The sequence below is a fragment of the Aethalodelphis obliquidens genome, unplaced genomic scaffold (assembly GCF_003676395.1).
Source record: "Aethalodelphis obliquidens isolate GAN/ISIS:26980383/991018 unplaced genomic scaffold, ASM367639v1 scaffold19, whole genome shotgun sequence".
Classification (NCBI taxonomy): domain Eukaryota; kingdom Metazoa; phylum Chordata; class Mammalia; order Artiodactyla; family Delphinidae; genus Aethalodelphis; species Aethalodelphis obliquidens.
This window is the reverse complement of record NW_020837963.1, coordinates 13,806,950-13,822,201: the sequence shown is the minus strand read 5'-3', so window position 1 is coordinate 13,822,201 and position 15,252 is coordinate 13,806,950. Positions and strand designations below refer to the sequence as shown.

General features: G+C 49.1%; 1 protein-coding gene across 2 annotated transcripts in view; it reads left to right on the top strand.

The window, feature by feature from the left end:
* ALPK2 (alpha kinase 2) overlaps nucleotides 1-14,902 on the top strand; it is a 129,360-nt gene extending 114,458 nt beyond the window's left edge. For both annotated transcript variants that reach the window (XM_027118621.1, XM_027118622.1), the window contains one exon: nucleotides 14,116-14,902. In XM_027118621.1, the coding sequence (XP_026974422.1) occupies nucleotides 14,116-14,329 (214 nt within the window). In that variant the 3' untranslated portion in view covers nucleotides 14,330-14,902. The remainder of the gene's footprint in view (nucleotides 1-14,115) is intronic.
* Nucleotides 14,903-15,252: the final 350 nt, after the last annotated feature.

Here is a 15,252-nt window from a genome sequence, read left to right as displayed (position 1 = left end):
GAAGGGCTGTGATTAGTGACTATGGCTGTTGTCAGTGGTATTGATTTCCTAATTTAGCATAGGGAGTTGCTTTGCTCACTGTGGGGTGTGCCCGGAGAGCACTAAAATAACATTTTACTGGGGTATCTCTTGAACAAACTGTCTCTTCTCACTGCTTTGCTGGACCACTGATGAGGAGAGAGGAGGCTATTTGAGGTTCTTTGTGAAAATAAAGCTCCAGGTTGGAGCTACCATGCTTTCTCCCACTGCTGCTCTTCCCATGTACTAGGACCATTTGTAAGGAGGAAGAAATGGGTGGGGGGGGGCAAGCAAGTGACTTTTAGAAGGGATGGTGTGTGTTTTAAAATGGAGGTTTTAGTATGGAGTTTTCTCATACTAAAAATAGAACTACCATATGTCTCAGAAATTCCACTGCTGGGTATATATCCAAAAAAATTAAAACCGCTAATTCCAAAAGATACATGCACCCCAATGTTCATAGCAGCATTATTGACAGTTGCCAAGATATGGAAGCAACCTAACTGTCCATCAACAGATGAATGGGTAAAGAAGATGTGGTATATATATACACAAAGGAATACTACTCAACCATAAAAAAAGATTGAAATTTTGCCATTTGCAGCAACATGGATGGACTTGGCATTATGCTAAGTGAAATAAGTCAGAAAGACACTGTGTATCACTTATACGTGGAATCCAAAAAGTGCAACAAACTAGTGAATATAACAAAAAAGAAGCAGACTCACAGATATAGAGAACAAACTAGTGGTTACCAGTGGGGGGAGAGAGGGGGGAGGGGCAAGATAGGGGTAGGGGATTAAGAGGTACAATCTATTAGGTATAAAATAAGCTACAAGGGCTTCCCTGGTGGCGCAGTGGTTGAGAGTCCACCTGCCGATGCAGGGGAGACGGGTTCGTGCCCCGGTCTGGGAAGATCCCACATGCCGCGGAGCGGCTAAGCCTGTGACCCATGGCCGCTGAGCCTGCGCGTCTGGAGCCTGTGCTCCGCAACGGGAGAGGCCACAACAGTGAGAGGCCCGCATACCGCAAAAAAAAAAAAAAAAAAAAGCTACAAGGATATATTGTGCAACATGGGGAATATAGCCAATATTTTATAATAACTATAAATGGAGTATAATCTTTAAAAAGTGTGAAGCACTATATTGTACACCTGTAACATGTAATATTGTACATCAGCTATACGTCAATTAAAGTAGGCTTTCTTGTGGTTCAGATATGATGAAGCTGACCGATCAGGAGACAATTGCCACTGAAAAGAGTTGTTCACAGTTCCCAAGATGAGGGGGCTTGCCAGGCCATGGGGGGCCACATGGGGAAGCACCAGGGTCAGTCAGGAGGCAGAAGGAGTGAGGGGAAAACATGGATGAGAGCTTTTACTGTGGTTTTGGAGGGAAGGAATAGGTGGGGCTGGGTAAGCAAGCTTGGAATTGACTCGTTTGAAAAGTTCCAGCAGGCTCTGAGGTGTCCGGTTGTCTGGGCTCATCTGGTGCCTGCCCTGGGGTGATTAGGGCGGGTGGATAGTGGCCCAGAGTATGAGACCCCAATAGAGGAGATGGTGGGAGTAGGCTGCAGATTGGTTAGTTGGCATATGAAAGGCATTCTAGAAGGCCAGTCATTTACTATCTCTAGGAATTGGCTAACCCTGGGAAGGGGAGTCTCTCCAGGGCCAGCAAAGCCCCGGATGTCAAAGTGTCAGAAACATGAACAATAAAATAGCATGGTTAATATAGCTCACTCCTCCTACAGCTGGGAACAACTTATGTACTTGAGCTTTCTGGTTATTTCAGACCATTGGCATCAGCAGTGCTTTAACAAGTACACTAATTTTCAATTAGTGTATGGAGGATGGAGAAAAGCAGAGGGATTTGAAAAAAGTGGAAAGGGGACCACTCTCTTTTAACCTACAGATCAATAAGTCTGATTCATGAAGTTCTCACCAACTACGCAAAAGCTTCTAATTTGGTTTTAGAACTAAGATGCAGTTGGCATATTTTCCTTCTCAAAATCTGCTCAGTTCCAACACAAAATTGTATTTTCCTATCTCCACACTCCATCCCCCTTGCTGACCGGAGCCCTGTCATATGGGTCAGGGAATTGGGTCATGGCCTTGGGCTTGTGAAGAGAGCACATCAGGAGGGGAGTATGATGTAGTGAGGAGAACAGGGCTTTTAGAAGAAGACGCGGGTTCAGTTCTTGGTCCTGCCACTTACTTCTGATTCTTCTAGTTGTAGCCTTTCTTCTTGGTGTCATAGGAATTTGGCCCATGTGATGAAAAGGGTGACAGTACAGCCTGATTTGCCCAGGACAGTACTATTTCATGCCTGCCATCCTAGCGTCCTGTCTAGTTACTCATTTGTCCTGGATAAGTTTCCCCATTGAGAAAATATGTTACCCCTATTTACGAAGGACTTTTCCTGGACCCCAGAAAAAATTCCCAAGTTAAAGCTTTCCTTTACAGGCTCCATATTTGCAGAACATTAAAAATTCAGGCCTCATCCAGACCTGGTTTGAGTGCTGGGTTCTTATCTTACCAGCTCTGTGGACGTGAGACCTGACATTCTCAAAGCCACTGATCTACAGAATGGGGACATGGGGTTGTCTTGAAGATTCCCCCAGTTCGGGCTTCCCTGGTGGCGCAGTGGTTGAGAGTCCGCCTGCCGATGCAGGGGACATGGGTTCGTGCCCCGGTCCGGGAAGATCCCACATGCCGCGGAGCGGCTGGACCCGTGAGCCATGGCCACTGAGCCTGCGTGTCCAGAGCCTGTGCTCCGCAACGGGAGAGGCCACAACAGTGAGAGGCCCGCGTACCGCAAAAAAAAAAAAAAAAAGATTCCCCCAGTTCATCTGCATCCAGTCCCTGAAGCTCAGTACATGCTTCATAAATACCTTCCCCCCAACCCATGCCCCAGCCTGACCCCAGGGTAGGCAAATTCCATACCATTATTTGGAACAACTTCTACCAAAACAAAGAAGAAACCTGCCCAAGAAGTTTCAGAAACTAAGGCAAGCATAAGAGTGATGATTTAAGATATCTTTTAAAAGCATCTTAACGGCTTCCAGGAACCCAGACCATATTTTTTCTCCTCCTAATTTAAAAAAGAAATCCAACCCCTTTGGTTTTGTTCTCAGCTTTAATGTGACTTATCTGGCCTGGGACAGCTGCCCAGCACCCATTAGAGCTGGTAGCTGGAGGGCAGTGCACAATGTTGTCTATTAAGTGTTACTTACTGCCTCCCTCCCAAGGAGGGGGTGGGAGAGAAGGAAATTCTGAAGTGTCTGAGAAAGATTAGGTATTAGGAGTATTAGATCATCTTGTCCATTGTGTTTTTAAAAAACTTTTATTTGAAGTCACATTTTTTTCTTTTTCCTCCAAAAACTGATAAAAGGGGAAGCTTCTTTGACCAGAGGACAAGGGTCGGGGTCTGGGAGATGTCTTCGGAAGCCCCTGGGGGCTGGGTCCATCCCACCTTCTTACTTGCCACGTGAGGAGCAGAGGTGCAGGGAAAGGCGGCAGCCTGCTTATAGGCACAGCCCTACATGGGGTATGGGGCCCCGAGGGACAGGAGGCGGGGTGCCACTGAAGAAACTCGAGTGAAAGTCAAAGCTGCAGAATGGAGACCAGGCAATGGGAGAGACTTGCAAAGGGTTCAAGTGCAAAGGCAGCTTACAGACAGGCAAAGAAGTCCAGGTGGGAAGCAACCTCGAGCAGGGGAAGGAAAGACTGGGGAGCCTGGCAGATGCCACAGGGTTTCCAGACAGCAGGAGAGGAGATTGGTGGTTGAGCACTGAGCCCCTTCTCTTAATTCTTAGCGAGCAGCCTGCGCAGGCGTCCTTCATCCGTGCTGGAGAGGGAGAGTGGCCCGGTCTCCGGAAGCCTAGGGAACAGGTGCCCCCGTCCTAAGAAGCAGCGCTCCATGTAGGCAGCATTACACATGTTCTTTTTTTTAGGTACTTTTTTTTTTTTTTTTTTTTTCTGGTACGCGGGCCTCTCACTGTTGTGGCCTCTCCCGCCGCGGAGCACAGGCTCCGGACGCGCAGGCTCAGCGGCCACGGCTCACGGGCCCAGCCGCTCCGCGGCACGTGGGATCCTCCCGAACCGGGGCACGAACCCGCGTCCCCCGCATCAGCAGGCGGACCCTCAACCACTGCGCCACCAGGGAAGCCCTACACATGTTCTTTTAATCGCATGAAAAAGAACACCAGGTATGGACAGGAGAAACAGTGAGGAGGCAGGTATGACTTACTTTAATAATTATTAACAATGATGATAATAAATTTAAACCAGGAAGAAGAAAATCTCCCAAATTTAGGGTCCACCCTTTTTGGCTGGCAGTGGTCAGGATCTTCTTCAGGAAGAGGAGCCACTTATTTTCATGTAAAGAAAATATTCCCTGTGCCTCAACCTGAACCCTATGTTTGACTGCGGACGCCCCAGTAAATGGGACCTGGCTTGTTCTCTTGTTTAGTGAAGTCATAATACTATTTGAAGGGTAAGCTATTTATAATCTTATAAAAGAAAATAGGGGACCGTCATGACTTATTCATTTTAATGCAACTTTACCTGGTGGTATGAGCCTTAAAACTGAAGCATGGCATATTGTCCTGTGAGCCAGCGATAAAAATGCTGTAACCCAGGGCTTCCCTGGTGGCGCAGTGGTTGAGAGTCCGCCTGCCGATGCAGGGGACACGGGTTCGTGACCGGGTCTGGGAAGATTCCACATGCCGCGGAGCGGCTGCGCCCGTGAGCCATGGCCGCTGAGCCTGTGCGTCCGGAGCTTGTGCTCTGCAACGGGAGAGGCCACAACAGTGAGAGGCCCGCGTACCGCAAAAAAAAAAAAAAAAAAAAATGCTGTATCCCAGTCACCTGTACCCCAATACCTACAATCCTTCGGCAGTGTTGCGTACCAAAACTTCATGTTACAAAGTGTGGCAAATAGGATCGCTTCAACATCGAATAATACATTTTCTAGGCAGACCCAAGATACTAACGGCACTGTCGAACATATTTCTGATTTGAAATCGCTTGAGCATTTAGAGTTCTCTGAAGGGAGAGGAGGAAAAAATGACTAATTCCATGCCCGAAGACTTGGAAATTTAACCTAATCAAACTAAAATCAGTGTATACCAACACTTGTTGGGGAGCAGAGCTGACATGTCACAGTGGATCCTGCAAACACACACACCTGTCCCCAGCCAGCAGTTGAGTTTCTGGGGAGACGGTGATATTGCGATTCAGCCACCAGAGGGCACCAGAGCCAACGCTTTTGTCTTCCGTAATCTCTCCCCCGAAAAGCCCACTTCATGTTGGTGAAAAACAAAGAAAAGTACCCTGAGCAGATTTCTTCCCAGTCTGTAAGCATTGAACCAAAAATAGGATCGATATGAATAACCACAGAGGAACCCCTCCCTGTGGCCACCAGGCTGCCAGCCAGCATCGTGGCTCTACCTTTGGACGAAAGAACAGTCATGCATAGAGTACATGGCATGTGTCAGGCATCCCTGACGTGGAGACCAAATCCAGGAGACCCTGCAGAGACTCACGAATGGCTTGTTCTCGCTGAGCGGCAAATGTGAGGTGATAGGGCCCAAATATCAAGGCAGACGCACAGTGAGGACAACTGCCTCAAGAAAGCAGGCTCTGCTGGCATCAGCGTGATGTCCTATGAGCCCTGAAACAGGAAAAATGAACACAGCCTCCCACATTCAGTCAGCTGAGTTCCAGAAAAAGGATCAGCCATCCATGCTAAGAGCAGCCCACCACGGAGCCCTGTGTGCTGTGAGCAGACAGAGCGGCGGCCGCCACCTGGGAGGCTTAACCCAGGCACCATCCCGAGACACCACCCTGCCTGGAGAGGAGGGGCCGAAACATACTTGTGGGTGGAAGGAAACGGGATCTAATATTCAAGAAACACACCCTGAGAATAGGCTCGGGGGTGTGCCCGTGTGCACACGGGGGCGTGTGTGTGTGTGTGTGTGTGTGTGCGCGCGTGTGTGTGTGTGGTGACTCTGGGCGACTATTTAATGTAACGCATGAATCTTCCAAGAGGGGAGGAAACAAAGGGATTTGGAACTGAATTTCCTGACACCCTTTCAGTGCTTTGCACAGCAGGCCCGTGTCGCTGTGGATCCCGGATATTCTAGCTGTCTCACCAACACCGGGCTCTAGGGGACCAGTCTCACAGGCCTAAGGGACCTAATAAAGGCACTTTCACACCCCAAATATCTGCCTTCCCATTCTGCCACTGCTGTCACATACCCTGGAAGGCAGCCTGCATCTCATTTAAATCTGATCAAGACATTATGTAGCAGAGTTACTTGGCCAGTGGCTGGTTTATTGGCCAGTCTTTGCCATCAAGGAGATGTGGAGGCCCATGATGGGAACACTTTATTCTCTTCACAATTTTGGCGAGGCTGGCACTACTGGCAATGCTCCTAGTGGGTGTTCAGAGTCTCCTGGGCCCAAGAGTCAGCCAGGACCCAGCCTGTCCACAGAGCGGGAATAGCATGGCAGTCTCTTGGCCTCCTGTCCAAAGTCTCACAAAAGACAGTTCTGTTGAAGTGACTGGAGTTGGAGCCATGGGCTTCCTCCCACTTCCCCGACACTACTCACTATTTACCCCTCTGCCTGGTCCATGCCCAGAACCAGAGGGACACAGCCAGGCCCCTAGTCATTTGTCTTCCTGATTCAGAGACACGTCTGAACTGAAAGATCTCGAAAGATTGATGGACTCGAGACCGCCCCCTGCAGGACAGGCTGGTAGACAGCAGGAGGGCGAGCACCTGAGAGGATAGGGCTGGGTGAAGGCCAGAATTGTCTGGAAAAAAGCTACAGTGCCTTCAGGAAGGTCTACACAAAGTGCAGTGGTGGGGCTCCAGGTTACCGGGATTGAAGAGGGAGATGCCACTAGAAAAAGGCATGGGGGGCCTGTGTGTGTGTCTAAAAAGGCCGGAGAGAAGGAGCCCATAGGGGTACAGACTGCGGGGCTGAATAGAGTCCGTTTCAGAGGAGAGGCCCCTGCCTGAGGGTTTCAGGGCTTGTCCAGGGCGGCCTCCACGCCACCCTCCCCGCACCCTGGACGTCGGAGCAGGTGCTCTTCTGACGAGGCTGATGCTCTCGCCTTACCTTCCGGGCCCTGTGGCCCTGAAGGGGCTCCCCATACGCAGGTGGAATGAGGATGGGGCTTTGGGGATCGGAGCTCTGTGGCCCAGGACAGCAGCTCAGTCTCAGACTGCCTGTTTCATGCTGTCTTATCCCCCGTATCCCCTCCTTGGCTCTCTTGGGTCCCAGCTTCAGATTCCATTTCAGATATTAAGGCGAGGACCGCATGCTTCCCGCACAGCCACGGGGACGGGCCTCCCGGCCTCAAGAACGGACCCATAGTAGACATCTGGGGCCCCCTCTTCTCCCCTGGGGCCCCTCTCTGCTCCCTCGTCCTAGGGCTCACATCACAGAGGCCCCCCTGGATTTGGGGCGCCTTCAGAAGGCGTCAGAGCAGAAGGCTGGCAAGTGTGCAGGGCTGCTGGAATGGCCTTGCTGGCAGAAGCGGAGAACCAGACCGTGGGCATGCCGCTGCGCTCCGGCTTTCTCCCAGCCTGGGTGGGTGTAGGGAAGGAAGTACCAGGGCTTGTTTCCATGGAGGCACTGTGGCTCCTGCTTAACGGAGGCCTGAGGGCAGGGGCTGTGGCGGCCTCGAGAAGGACAGAGAGGCTGGCAGCCATGCGAAGGAGCCAGGCTTTGTTCTAAGGGAGGTGGAGCCTTCTGAGCCGTTGTGTGACTGTGATCTGACTGACACCCGGGGTGGCCATGGCATGCGCCCCGGACAAGGCGAGAAGCAAAGACGACCACCAGGGGGCTCTGGCGATGGGGAGGCCGGGGTGGGTGGTGCTGGCTGGACCGGGCTTCCCATGGTGTTTGGGGGCTGAGGCCCCCTGTCTAGAGGGGACCTCCAAGGTGAGCTTCGAGATGGGAGCAGAATACAACTTCTCTGGGCGACGGATTTGGTTACGGTACATCGTCCCCCCCAGAAGGCCCAGTGACTCTTACGGTAGCAGCTTGCAAAGTGGTCGTGTAAAAACAAGATGGCTGTTGTCAAATAATCTGGGAGACCTGGCTTGAATAAGTGTAGGAGGTTTCCTCCGTGTGAGACTTCACAGGGTCTTTCAAGAGCCGGTGTGTATTTTGAACCCCAAGGGGGCAAGGAGAGCGATTATATAGCATTTTTCACAGTATTTACAACACAGAATTATTATTTTTTTCAAAGCATCTTATGGGGCTCTTGTTCCTTGGAACGTATTTTGGGAAATACTGAGTACCCACAAGAGAAATGACAGCATGGCTTATGAACCTTCCACAAACAGCCTCTGGCCTCGTCTCTCCTCAGGACGCCTGGTCTGCTCAGAACATCCTCTGAACTTTTGTCCATGCTGTTACCCCTGCCAGATATTCCCAGAGCCATTATTCCTCCATGAAACATCCTTAGAACCCACCAGGCAGTGGGGAAAAAATCACATCCCTGGGTTACTGGAGCCCTTTATCACAGCATAATGTAATTATTTGTTTATGTGTCCGTTTCCCCTGCAAGATGCCAGCTTTCTGGAAAAGAGCCACGTACATTATTAATCCTTTTTAATCCCCCTACGATGTCTGCCATACAGCTGGTGCCCAGTGAATGAAGAAATGAATGAACAAACATGAAGAAATGGAGATATTGATGGAATGGCAGGAATTACTAGATGGTTCCAGAGCGGGCAGCTCCCTTAGCGCCCTTTCTTTTCCACATAGGTGACAATCGATTCTACCTGTTCCTAAATTCAGCCCCGGCTTTATTTTGCACACAGACACGGCACACGCCCACCCCCTCCCCAAACTAGGGGGTTTCTTTCAATTACTCCCCGCCATCCTCAACCTGAATTCCAAGTCCTTCTAGCCGTTCCTCATAAATTAAAAGTTTCTTTAGAAAGCATCTCAGACTAAAACCTCTGTTATAAATAGTTTCTGGCTTGCTTCTAAAAGGGTTACCAATGTGTGGGGACTTTCTATAGGTTTTTCTTGTCTCACGAGTTTTCTTTAAACGAGTCCTTTATTAAGCCAGACAAGAACCTCGATTTCTTCCACGCAGCCAGAGGTGGGAGTTTTCTGCAGCTTTGCTCCACCCCCTCCCCTCTCTGGGCGTGTTTGGAGGCAGCAAATTGCACAGAGAATCTGTGCTAAGCTGAGGGAGAAGCCGACCATTGCTGTCAAGTGGTGGTTTTCCTGTGAGTCTGAAAGGCCGTGCCATCCATTATCAGCAGGAGAGGAAACAGGACTCGCTTTTTTTTTTTTTTTTTTTTTTTTTTTGCGGTATGCGGGCGTCTCACTGTTGTGGCCTCTCCCGTTGCGGAGCACAGGCTCCGGACGCGCAGGCTCAGCGGCCACGGCTCACGGGCCCAGCCGCTCCGCGGCACGTGGGATCCTCTGGGACCGGGGCACGAACCCGTGTCCCCTGCATCGGCAGGCGGACTCTCAACCACTGCGCCACCAGGGAAGCCCAAGGGGACTCGCTTTTAAGCAAGAAGTCAGCCTAGCACGGTTTCCAACACATTTTGAATAAATCTGTGTAATCCTCAACAAAATATTAGCCAACAGAATCCAACAACACATAAAAAGGACCATTAAAAAAAAAAAAAAAAGGACCATATACCATGATCAAGTTGGATTCATTCCAGGGTCACAAGGATGGTTCAACATAAGCAAATCAATCAGTGTGATACACCACATCAACAAAAGAAAAGACAAAACCCACATGATCGTCTCTATAGATGCAGAAAAAAGTGGGTATAGAGGGAACGTATCTCACCATAATAAAAGCCATTTGTGACAGACCCGCAGCCCACATAATACTAAATGGTGAAAAGCTGAATAAGTCTGTGTGGAGCGAAGGCAGGATGTAAAGATAGCCTCCTGGCTCCTCCTGAAGTGGATTGTGACAGTGATTTTACAAAGTTGTATGACACAAACGTCAAGAAGGAAAGAGATCCGTTTTCCGATTTAAAGAGGTTTCTGAAGTCAAAGAAGGATGCTGTGAGATCATTCACACTTTAGTCTCCTTGCTACTCCAAGGGGGGTCCCTGCATCTACATGGGTTCAGAGCTTGTTAGAAATGCAGCATCTCAGACCCCACCCCAGACCTACTCACTCCAAGCCAGCACTTTAGCAAGGCCCCTGCGTGATGTGTATGCCCCACGCCCATCCAAGGGGCAAGATATTTACGAAAATACTCTGCTGGATGACGTTCAGTAGAATAAGTTTATTGTTCCGTGCTTGGAGATTGTGAGAGAAGATGGATGATTTAAAGCGATGGGCTAGAAAATTATACTAATTTGAGGATAAGGATACAAAGATTCCGTTAATAAAATTCAATAGAACTAAGGTTTCTAAAAATGGAAATGTGTGAGAAAGTTCTCAAATACAAGGTTATTTTCTCCCATGGTATTAGATTCCTTGGGCTTCCAAAATGAATGATCACAAAACCGGGTAGCTTAATAGAAATGTGTCCTTTCCCAGTTCTGGAGGCTGAAAGTCCAGAGTCAGGCAGAAGAGTCAGTGTCTCCTGGAGGCTCTGAGGGAGAATGTGTCCCCTCCTCTCTCCTACGTTCCAGAGGTCGTTGCCATCCTCAGCGTTCCTTGACTTGTAGATTACGGCTCCCATCTCTGCCTCTGTTGTCACGTGCTATTCTCCCTGTGTGTCTATATCCTCTCCTCTTCTTACACAGACACCAGTAAGATGCCCTTATGGATTAAGGGCCCTCTCTACTCCAGTATGACCTCATCTTAATGACATCTGCAATGACACTATTTCCAAATAAGGCCACATTCTGAGTTCTGGGAAGGACATGACTTTTGGGGGAGACACTATTCGACCCAATACATTCATCCAACAAGAACAACAATGGCGAGTGTCTGCAATGGGGACCTTGCTGGAGAGATGTCATGATGCTTCAAATTTGTGGTCCCCTCCAATCCTGAGGGTGGCAGATGGCACACGTGGCATGCAAGGTGGACCACAAGCAGGAGAGCCTGGATTTTTCATTTCTTGGGTGTACGAGCACTTGGTGTAGTTGAACTTGTGTCCTTTGGAAAAACTCTGGGTTAACTGATCTAGGAACACAAACGATGTTGCCCTATTTTCTTCCCAGGCAGCAGCAATGGCTGTGAGTTTGACAGAATAAGAGGTCAAATAGAAGCCCAGCAGCCCTGGCTGAGAAGAGACCAAATTGAGAAAGGAGAAAGATTTTTAATTCTGCAGATGCTAGGTAGCAAAAATAGTCTACACCTGAGATAGCTGGGGAGGGATGTTCCATATTGCCCGGGAGGCCCATCTGAGAGTCCAAAATTAGACGGAGAGAGAAAAGGAAGCTTAGCAGTGTGATCTGGAGATGCCCTGGGCCGAGGTGAGGCAGCTCTGAGGATGGGGCCGGCATGCATTCACTTCTTCCCTTGACCTTTATGGAAAAGCCTCCCTAGACAGGTATTTGGACATAAAGTAGTGCCCTGGGGGAGATCAGTCTGTGCACGGGAAGGCATACCCTGAATTCTGAGAAGTGGGTGTAGTTCTCACAAGGATACAGGGAAGATGCTGGAGAGATTTCTTCTCATGGTGTGAGAGGGGGGAGGCTCCACAGAAATGCACTCGAGCTGGGGCTTGAAGGAAGCCAGGGGCTGAGTCAGGGGCTCCTTGACTGAGCAAAGCTGCCTTCACTCTAGGGCCTTGCCCTATCTGTGTGCGGCCTTCTGTAGTAAAATCGGCCCCAGTCTCTGCTGCCTACTCTGGCTTTCCCGGAGGAGTCTAAAGAAGGTGCTAGATTCCTAGGAAGAGATCTGGGCTCCACCCAGCTGGGCTGCCCAGAAGTCCTGCTCCTTTGTCCCAAACTCAGCCATTCCCATTTCAGAAGGTGGGAACCATTATGTAAGGGACCACTTGTTACGCAGCATTATACACTTGACCGCCAGGCTGGGCTTAAGAAGCAATTAGCAAATTTTCTGGGAGGTTGCAGTGCAACGAGTGATTCTTCTCTGCTGAGACTAGGTGTTGTCTGAACGTCTACAAGCCTCAAGGCAGCTTTAGACAGATGACCTTGACTAGTTTCCAATGTGCTTCTATAGGGAGGCTGCCTTTGATCATCCTAGTTTGAGAAGCTCAGGAATCGTGTGAGACAAGTGGGGCCTCCCTGGCAGGAGGATGGGATTAGGCTTTCCATTCCATCTGACAATCATAGGTCCAAGTGGCCTCGCATTCCTCCAGGGCGTGCTCAGACAACAAGGAAATGCAGGCAGGCTATTTCAGCCATTCTCATGACCTCCTACAGAAGAAGATAGAAATGTAAAGATGACATGATTGGCAGTGGCATTTCTTTCTACCCTGCTAGAGTCAACACCTGTCTTGGGCTGACTTTTTCTTCAACGAGGGAGTTTGGCTTTTAAAAACGGAGTCATTTTTCACAAGAAAATGTACTGTGGGCTCCCAGGGAGATGGGGAAGAGCCGTTTCCCTTCAAGGAGGAGGAAGAGGCAGGCTGGATTTGTAACAAACACGTCAGGATGGAGCTGCTCACTGAGGCTTTGGCTTCAGAGATGAAAGAAATCTTTCAGGCCCTTAACAGCCTAAAACCCAGCTTGGGTTTCCTAGGGAAAAGCGCACAAGTCCCAGTTTATTCAATTCAGGTCTGTTGGCCTTTATGGTTTCTACCAGCAAATGAAGGAGGCCCAATTTCTTGAATCACGTTAGCTACAGATTCAGCGCAATGCCAGCATTGCAGACTTCCTTTTGCCAATTAGCGTTTGGCCCTATTAATCAAATGCAGCAGAACTCACACCCAGCAGGACCAGTTTCCTAGGCAGGCAGGCTGTGTGGTCACATAAGGCCCCACACTCAGATGGGCCTGGGCTTCATTTAATGCATGTTCTGCTCTTGTCATCTTGAAAGTCTTAATAATTATTGCCCAAGGAACCCATGTTTTTGTTTTGCACTGGGCCCTGAAAATTATGTCGATGGTCTCATATGCCATCCACACCCCTGCCTATCCTCTTTACCAGGCAAATCCCATATCCTTCAATCTCAGCTTCAGCGTCCCTTCCACAGGAAGCCCCTACCGGCTGCACCAATTATAACCTTGACAACTGTAACACAGCCTGGCCAGCGTTAATTGAACGTCACCCACTGTACGTCGTGCGCTGATCTAGGTGGTTTGTGTGCATTTCCTCATCGTCATCCTCTCAGCAACCCTTCACCAGCTCTCTTGCTGGATTTTGGAGATTTGGGGGCATGGGGACTTGTCCATTCAGGAGGACACTTACCTCCCATGATCGATCGAGATGTGAAAACACAGCCATTGACGATTTGAATATGAAATGTCCCAACCCAAAGGAACAGCCCCTGAGACCACTCCAGGCAGGTCAGCAGGGTCCCTCCAGGAGCCTACCAGAGACAAAGGCCCAGATTCTTCTCCTCCTGAGGAGAGGATGTACTGTCACAGGAGAGAGCCCTTCTGTAGGAGGGAGACGCAGAGGGCTGCACCCTGGTCTCTTCTCTCACACCCACTTGCTTTGCTGTCTTAGGCTGGCCGCACAGCCTCTCAGCCTCTCAGCCTCTCAGCCTAAACTCCTTCAATGATAAGTGGAAGGGTCTAAACTCAACTTCTTCCAGCCCCAAAGTTCTAGATTTCTTTATTCAGAACCTCTGGATGGGATGGGATGGCTTTCAGATCACCAAGAGATCTTCTAATTTTTATGGAGATGGTCCAGCACTAGTCACTATGACTAAAAAAAAAAAAGCTATAAAATGCTGACATGGCAGAACTGTCAACCCCTAGAACATTTGTCTGATCATAATCTTTGGTCTTTACTTCATGCCAGTTGGTCTTTGCCTTTACTTCAATCCACAGGTTTTGTTTCTTCTATCAGTAGTTATGTCAACCATTTGGCCATTCTTGCCTAAAGTAGGAATAAATATATTTTCACACACCATTAGTTTCCCCGCTGAAACGTTTCTTTGAATATTGGTGAAGGGTCCTGTTTAAAAAAAAAAAAAAAATTGTTTCCCTCCACCCAAACCCACAGGTACAAAGGATTTAAAGGCAACTGTTCCATGACCTTCATTGATCAGTTTAAAGCGCTACACCAGTGTAACAAGTATTGTAAAATGCTGGGGCTGAAGTCGCTTCAAAACAGCCAGAAACAGAAGAAGCCAAGCATTGGGAAAAGCAAAATTCAGCCAAACTGCACAACCGTGAGGAAGACGGCATCTGGGACCCCAGCAGGAAAGAAAACCTAACATCTCCTGTTAACTAACGGTCACCGGCTGGCAGCACACAGCCTTGTGGGTAGAAATTTGAAAACACCCTGGAGGGAACACGTAGCCTGCAGAGAGCTGACAATCCTTATTCCCAGCTGCCTGTGCTCCGAGCTGCTTCCAAAGCCGTCACCTGCTGTCTTCACTGAGATGATTTCGGAGCAGGATTTGTGAGCAGGCTTATGGAGAGACTGAATCCATTGTCAGTCTCAAAGAAGTCCATCTTTGTCTATACTGTTAGCCTTTGTACCAACCTCACATTATGCGTCTGTTTGTGTATTTGCACGTGGCTGTCTCGTTACGGACTTGGTCCTGAGCAGGGTCTGTCCACAGCCCCAATCTTCCCTACCCCCATTCCTAACCTCAGAAGTCTGGAGATCCAGCTACTATATCAACAGAAAACGTGAATTCCGTCATTGGGTCTATCTGTCGTACTAGAGTCGATTATGCTATTGTAGCTGGAGGGGGGCTTCCGAAACGTCAGGCCACTTCCCATCATTACTCACATATCTGGTTAGAATGTTCTGTTTAATTAAATTCATCTTTAGACAAAAAGTGTAAGATGCATGTCTTAGCACAGACACTTTTCTTTAGAATTTGTGCCCTATTTCACATTCCTCCAGGATTAGTAATTTCCTAATACGTCTCCCGGAGCACAGAATATTTGCATCTGTGTTTTTCCCCATTCTTATAAGCACTACTTCCAGTGTGATCCACTTCCTACTTTGCTCTCTAAATCCAAGCTCCCTAAACCTAGGGCTGCCCCACGTAGGATTACTCTGGAAGATGCGTACAAATCCTGGCTGGGACACACAAGCTCACAGGCTCCTGGTCCCATCCACCGATTCCAAAGGGGTCTCCTTCCTACCAGTCTGGGTCGTGCCCAGCTGTGGAGCAGAATGGCC